The following is a 7,886-nucleotide window of genomic DNA, read 5'->3' on the forward strand; positions in this document are numbered from 1 at the left end:
GTTTATCGATCAGTAGGAGAAAACGTTCTCTCCCCAGGTGTTGCGAACCAACTCCTGGCAGGGCGCACTACCGACGTCAGCAGTAACACGTGGAGACCTGCACACAAACAACCAAGTACTTTGTCCCCAACTTTCAACGAGGTTGTTAAGCTCACTGGTTTTGATGAAAACAAATGATTAAACAAACCGCGTGGAAGAAGAATTTTTGCAGAGAACAGAACAGGAAAATGTTGTAGAAGATTGCAATTAAAAGAAGGACCGGGGTCCACGGTTCACTAGAGGTGCCTCCCCAATAAAATAAATATACTGGGTAAACAAATTACAGATGGGCAATTGACAAACAGAGATTCTACGATAATGGTTGGTGCAGAGTACATGTTATGAAAGTATGTGTGCATTACAACAATATACATAGACCGTAATCCAACTGCATCTATGACTAATAATCCACCTTCAGGATTGCATCCGCGACACCCTCCAGTATTAAGTTCCAAGCAATAGACTATCGCTTTAAGCAATGTGTGTAAAGTAAACGATGAAACTACCCTTGAATAGAACACCGTTGTTTTCTCCCTAGTAGCAACAACACATCTACAACCATAGAGAACAAGGTCACTTCCCATGGTTAAATAGAGACATGAACCCACTATCGAGCATAAATACTCCCTCTTGGAGTCGCTAGCATCTACTTGGCCAGAGCATCTACTAGAAACGGAGAGCATGCAAGATCATGATAACATAATACATAATCTCAACCAAAGGAATCTCTCTATAAATCGGATCCACATCAAACCAACATGTAGAATTACAAATAGATTATCTTGATCATGTTAGGCAACTCACAAGATCTATACATGAAGCACAACAAGGAGAGGACAGCCATCTAGCTGCTGCTATGGACCTATGGTCCCGTGGAGGACTACTCACGCATCACCTCAGATTACGACATGGCGATGTAGAGGCCTCCGGTGGAGATTTCCCTCTCCGGCAGGGTGCCGAGATGGACTGCAGAACCCTCCCGAACTAGGGTTTCGGTTGAAGGTGGAGTCGGAACTTTTCGTGGATGGAGGCTCGGGTCCCTGGGGTTTTTCCCGATACGAGGAATAAATAGGTGGAAGAGCGGAGAAAACGAGGTCACGAGGCGCGAGTACATGGGCCAGGCGTGGCCAAGGGTGGGGTCGCGCCTGCCCTATGTACTGCCACGTGGCAGCTCTCTGATACGTCTCCAACGTATCGATAATTTCTTGTGTTCCATGCCACATTATTGATGTTATCTACATGTTTTATGCACACTTTATGTCATATTCGTGCATTTTCTGGAACTAACCTATTAACAAGATGCCGAAGTGCCAGTTGTTGTTTTCTCGCTGTTTTTGGTTTCGGAAATCCTAGTAAAGAAATATTCTCGGAATTGGACGAAATAAAAGCCCGGAGGCCTATTTTCTCACGAAGCTTCCGGAAGACCGAAGACGAGACGAAGAGGGGCCACGAGGGGGCCACACCCTAGGGCGGCGCGGCCCCCCTTGGCCGCGCGGCCCTGTGGTGTGGGGCCCTCGTGCCGCCTCTTGACCTACCCTTCCGCCTACTTAAAGCCTCCGTGACGAAACCCCCAGTACCGAGAGCCACGATACGGAAAACCTTACTGAGACGCCGTCACCGCCGATCCCATCTCGGGGGATCCTCGGAGATCGCCTCCGGCACCCTGCCGGAGAGGGGAATCATCTCCCGGAGGACTCTACGCCGCCATGGTCGCCTCCGGAGTGATGAGTGAGTAGTCTACCCCTGGACTATGGGTCCATAGCGGTAGCTAGATGGTTGTCTTCTCCCCATTGTGCTATCATTGTCGGATCTTGTGAGCTGCCTATCATGATCAAGATCATCTATATGTAATTCTATATGTTGCGTTTGTTGGGATCCGATGAATAGAGAATATTTGTTATGTTGATTATCAAAGTTATGCTTATGTGTTGTTTATGATCTTGCATGCTCTCCGTTATTAGTAGATGCTCTGGCCAAGTAGATGCTTTTAACTCCAAGAGGGAGTACTTATGCTCGATAGTGGGTTCATGCCCGCATTGACACCGGGACGATGTGACGAAAGTTCTAAGGTTGTGTTGTGCTTGTTGCCACTAGGGATAAAACATTGATGCTATGTCTAAGGATGTAGTTGTTGATTACATTACGCACCATACTTAATGCAATTGTCCGTTGCTTTGCAACTTAATACTCGGAGGGGTTCGGATGATAACCTGAAGGTGGACTTTTTAGGCATAGATGCAGTTGGATGGCGGTCTATGTACTTTGTCGTAATGCCCAATTAAATCTCACTATATTCATCATAATATGTATGTGCATTGTCATGCTCTCTTTATTTGTCAATTGCCCAACCGTAATTTGTTCACCCAACATGCTGTTCGTCTTATGGGAGAGACACCTCTAGTGAACTGTGGACCCCGGTCCAATTCTCTTTACTGAAATACAATCTATCGCAATACTTGTTTTTACTGTTTTCTCCGCAAACAATCATCTTCCACACAATACGGTTAATCCTTTGTTACAGCAAGCCGGTGAGATTGACAACCTCACCGTTTCGTTGGGGCAAAGTACTTTGGTTGTGTTGTGCAGGTTCCACGTTGGCGCCGGAATCCCCGGTGTTGCGCCGCACTACATCTCGCCGCCATCAACCTTCAACGTGCTTCTTGGCTCCTCCTGGTTCGATAAACCTTGGTTTCTTTCTGAGGGAAAACTTGCTGCTGTGCGCATCATACCTTCCTCTTGGGGTTGCCCAACGAACGTGTGAAATACACGCCATCACTCTCCTGCGTGTGTCCTTCTGGCTCCTTCGTCTCGGAAAAATAAGACTCTGGACTTCTGTTTCGTCCAATTTCGAGAAACTTTCATGTACATCTTTTCTGAAACACAAAAACAGCAGAAAACAGGAACTAGCACTGCGGCACTGCGTTAATAGGTTAGTCCCAGAAAATGCTAAAAAGTGTGGAAAAGTGCACATAAAACATATAAGAATTGTAGCAAAACAAGCATGGAGCATCAAAAATTATAGATACATTTGGGACATATCAACATCCCCAAGCATAACTCCTGCTCGTCCTCGAGTAGGTAAGTGATAACAAACAAATAATTTTTTAGGTGACATGCTGTCACACTACTTTGATCAATCTAAGTGTAAAAGCAAACATAGCTGGAATCATAGAATCCTGACATAAGCATGATAGATATAATCAAACAATGAAACTTAATAACCATGCTAAAACATGAATAGTAATCAAACTTAATAACCATGCTAAAACATGAACGTGCATGGAAAACAAAGTGATTGTCAAGAGCATAGCATAGATACATAATAAAGTGGCACAAACTTGTCTTGTGTCTCCTCCTGGCCCCCACTATAGCGAGGTCGGCGATTGAATGTGCTAACCCTGGATCTTCTCGGCTGCTCGATAGGGGCTTTCCCCCCTTGTTGACCATAAGCTCGAGCCCTGTGGCGTTTCTCCGGGCTTACAACCTCAGCGTAGTCATAACGCTGCTCCCTCCCGCCAGTGCGAGAGGAGCTCGAGTACTCCTGGTCCTGTGTCCAGCTCCTTCTTGGCGGTATATCACGAACATATATACCCTCCCTTTGGCGTATGTCTGAGCTGAACGATCTACTCCCATAGCTACTAGCAGATACAGACGGCCTTGCCGGTGGTGGAGGCTTGTAGTTTCTAGATGGGGAGGCACGCAACCACTCACCCCATTGCTGCCCTGCATCTTCTTCCGCCTGACACTTTTCCTCGGGTGCACCAAACAACCACAATCAAAGCACAAGTGTGGTACTTTTTCATATTTCAGATCAAACCATTTCCCAACCTCTTCGTCCTTGGACTCCTTCGGGTTAACTCCCCGCACCATCGGCTAGTTAATTTTGACAGAGGCCCTAATCCTCAAGTCTTTTCCCCATGCAATATCATCTTCATCAACATTCGTATCAATGTATTTTCCGACCCAGTTACCGATCAGTTCACCATAGGCTATGTTCATCATATCCATCGGCAAGTCAAGCACACGAACCCAGATATCCAGCGAATCAAAGACCATGTCCGATGGGCGGATGGATCCATCATAGTCCTTTATCAGAACGACGTTGAAGTCGAACTGCCAGGGCCCTCCTTTCTTGACATGCTTCCAATCGCCCTCAAACGAGAAATGAACCACAAACCGATTATCCCCAATGTCGCGGAACTGCGCAGATCGGTGCAAACCCCACGCCTTTTGCATTGCCCGTTCCAGCGCTCCAATCACCAGTTTACGAGGAGAGCATGCCTTGCCAATGATCGCCCACTTTGGGCAAGGGGCTTGTGGCGCATTGCCGCTCTTGATCACCAGCCCTGTGGCCTCCTTATCTGTCAACAGCAGGTCACCCATCTTCGCTGACAGTCCAGCCAACTCATCCGCGCCAGATTTCACCGGCGATCGGGCCCCCTCACTGGAGTTCTAGCAGACGAAGCCATCGCGAACCCTACCGCCGCACTCCTGGAGACACCGCGGATCGGGAGCCTAGCTACACGCGATCGCCTCCCCTATCGCCCTAGGAGAAACTTCTGCTCTTGGTGGACCCACGTTGTGAATATATACCCCGTGTCTGGTAGTGTAGTGTGGGACGCTATTGCCACGTCACGCAGCACCTCCTGCCGTGTCGTACAGCCGATAGAGCCGTCCTTTTCCAAACAGGGGACACACCATGCAGCGTATCCTTTATTTCCTTGGCAAAATTTGGTAGGTGTCCCACTAGATAAGTTAGTTGCTAGCTGAATCATAGTCGGATACTGGCATGTTTGGTTTTTCCTTTCCGAGTCGCACGTGAGTCTGATATCTGCAGCACTTTATAAGCAGAGCAGTCCATGGTCTGTAATCACCAGAATCGAGAGCGAGTTTTCCTTTGTCCGGCAACCTTGAGCGACTTCGTTCCGTCGTCCAGCCAAACCGAGCAGATTTCGAAGGGCCGAGTTCCAACTTCCAACAAACCGTCAGCAGCCGCTCGAGGTTGAAGTAGGGAGCGCAGCCATGTCTCCCGAGCCCGACGAGAAGAACCCCCGGCCACTCGACGAGGACGACATCGCTCTCCTCAAGACCTACGTGAGTGCCTGCAGGATTAATCTATCTATTTATTCGTAGTCTAGAAGTCTTGGCCATCTGAACTTGTTCAGACGCGAGGATTTCGTCCTGTGGCTTTAGATTTTTGGTTGATGAATTTCGTGACTGAAACTTCTGATTTTGGATGATTTTTGGTCTATCAGGGGTTAGGCCCGTACTCGGCAAGCATCAAGAAGGTCGAGAAGGGGATAAAAGAGAAGGCCAAGACGATCAATGACCTTTGTGGTACGTGCTGATTGAAATACTCCTTTTAACTTATCGTGGATTTAGGGTTAGGTGTACTAGTTATTATTTTCTTGGGAGGAAGATACTCAACTTAATTCCACGCTGAAACGTAATGTCCAATTTGTCACTAGTTAATGAGATTTCTAGTCGGTGTGTGCAGTTACATATTTCATTGCGCCTTGTTGCGTCAATCTCATCTCAACTGCAAGTTTCGTTGAATTGCAGGGATAAAGGAGTCGGATACTGGATTGGCTCAACCAAGCGAATGGGATCTTGTATCAGATAAAAAGGTGATGCAGGAAGAGCAGCCATTGCAGGTGAATTAGCATGAATTTCACAAATCCTTTTTTTAGCTTCAGGCAGTCAATCTCAAATGCATAAAATTGGTTATTTCCCATGGTCTTCCTCATAGCAGCGTTTTCTTTTCTGTTATGAAGGTTGCAAGATGCACGAAGATCATAAATCCTAATACTGACGACGCAAAATATGTCATAAATGTCAAACAAATTGCAAAGGTACGTTAATATAATGTTACAGCAAGCCAATCATGCATCCAGGTAGTTCAACTCTGATGTCATTGTGATGTTCTCTTTTGGATTCTGCAGTTTGTTGTCGGGCTAGGGGACAAGGTTTCACCAACTGATATTGAGGAAGGAATGCGAGTTGGGTAAGTTTCTTGTTTGTATACCCTATATTTTTTCTTGCAGCAGTGGAAATATTATGATATGTTTTGTTGTTTACACGAAGCAACTTTCACTCGACTTATTATATTCCTAGGCGCAATTAATCCGATCTTTAACTAAACTATAGAGCAAAGTTTGATAATAGTTAGTACTATTTCGTGGGAAGTATTTAAGATTATTCTTAACTTACCTTTTTGTTAGTTAGCATGGTTAAGCACTAGAATTTTGTGCAAACAGTTGTTGGCCTCTTTTCTGTGTGATCAGCATGTAATATACGTTTTACAGCTTGAGAAAATATTAGCATATGTTGTGTACAGTGTCCGCGTGTGTTATAATTTATGTAAAGCATAATAACTGAGTTTATGGGATTTTGTGGTGGTCTAAGGGAGGATTGCTTAGCAAAGTATCAGTCCTCAGATCAGTTATGTTTCACCTTAACTTAGCCGGACATTCTTATACCCCACATACAAATTATTGTGTTCCGGGAAATGAAAACAATTCTAGGTTTACAGGATCTCAGTGCTTTACACATAAGTTGTTTGCAATGTATTCTTGGATCAATTGAAAAGCCATACCATCTACTATTCTGGGCTGATTCTCATCCTGTGTGCTATGCAGAGTTGACCGTAACAAGTACCAGATTCAAATTCCTCTGCCACCCAAGATCGACCCAAGTGTCACTATGATGACCGTCGAAGAAAAGCCGGATGTCACATACAACGATGTTGGTGGATGCAAGGCGCAGATTGAGAAAATGCGTGAGGTTGTTGAGCTTCCTATGTTGCACCCTGAAAAGTTTGTGAAGCTCGGCATCGACCCTCCTAAGGGAGTCCTGTGCTATGGCCCTCCCGGAACTGGGAAGACCCTTCTCGCCAGGGCAGTAGCCAACCGAACGGACGCTTGCTTTATCCGCGTGATAGGAAGCGAGCTGGTCCAAAAGTATGTTGGTGAAGGGGCACGGATGGTCCGGGAGCTCTTCGAGATGGCGAGGTCAAAGAAGGCATGCATCATCTTCTTTGATGAGGTTGATGCCATCGGTGGCGCTCGCTTCGACGATGGTGCTGGGGGCGACAACGAGGTCCAACGCACCATGCTCGAGATCGTGAACCAGCTTGACGGTTTTGATGCTCGAGGCAACATCAAGGTGCTAATGGCGACCAACAGGCCTGACACCTTGGACCCTGCGCTGCTTCGTCCTGGGCGGCTGGACAGGAAGGTTGAGTTTGGATTGCCGGATCTTGAGGGACGCACTCAGATCTTCAATATCCATACCCGGACCATGAACTGTGAGCGGGACATCCGGTTTGAGCTGCTGGCTCGCCTTTGCCCCAACTCCACCGGTAAGTGTCTGCTACTCTGCACGACGGAGTTCAGATGATCTGGCTAGCTTCCATGTTTGTCTGTGTCATCCCGGTCAGTTTACTTTTGCTTCCGTGTTGTAGGTGCTGATATCAGAAGTGTGTGCACGGAAGCAGGCATGTACGCCATCCGTGCGCGTAGGAAGACGGTCACGGAGAAGGACTTCCTGGACGCTGTGGACAAGGTCGTCAAGGGATACAAAAAGTTCAGTGCCACGCCCAAGTACATGGTCTACAACTAGGGGCGGCCTGGCCGGTGTAACAGATTGTTGCTTGTTAGCTTCATCCCACAAATCTGCGTCGATTGCTGGTAGCCCTTGATGACCTTGTTCTCACTGAATAACCGTCTCTATGGCGTACATGCTTGCTAGTGTCCACAAATTTCAGATCTGCTTTTACATCTTTGTTTGCTCATTATCGGGCAGTGCAGCATCTTCTGCATTCCTCGATGCCTCCCAGCCCTAGAGGC

General features: G+C 46.9%; 1 protein-coding gene across 1 annotated transcript; it reads left to right on the forward strand.

The window, feature by feature from the left end:
• Positions 1 to 4,969: 4,969 nt before the first annotated feature.
• On the forward strand, positions 4,970 to 7,659 carry LOC124700500 (26S proteasome regulatory subunit 7A-like). The gene is made up of 7 exons (XM_047232623.1): positions 4,970 to 5,133; positions 5,295 to 5,376; positions 5,602 to 5,693; positions 5,814 to 5,891; positions 5,982 to 6,043; positions 6,678 to 7,399; positions 7,502 to 7,659. The coding sequence occupies exons 1-7, from the start codon at positions 5,062 to 5,064 to the stop codon at positions 7,657 to 7,659; spliced, it is 1,266 nt and encodes a 421-aa protein (XP_047088579.1). The 5' UTR covers positions 4,970 to 5,061.
• Positions 7,660 to 7,886: the final 227 nt, after the last annotated feature.

This window comes from Lolium rigidum, chromosome 3, assembly GCF_022539505.1.
Source record: "Lolium rigidum isolate FL_2022 chromosome 3, APGP_CSIRO_Lrig_0.1, whole genome shotgun sequence".
Lineage (NCBI taxonomy): Eukaryota > Viridiplantae > Streptophyta > Magnoliopsida > Poales > Poaceae > Lolium > Lolium rigidum.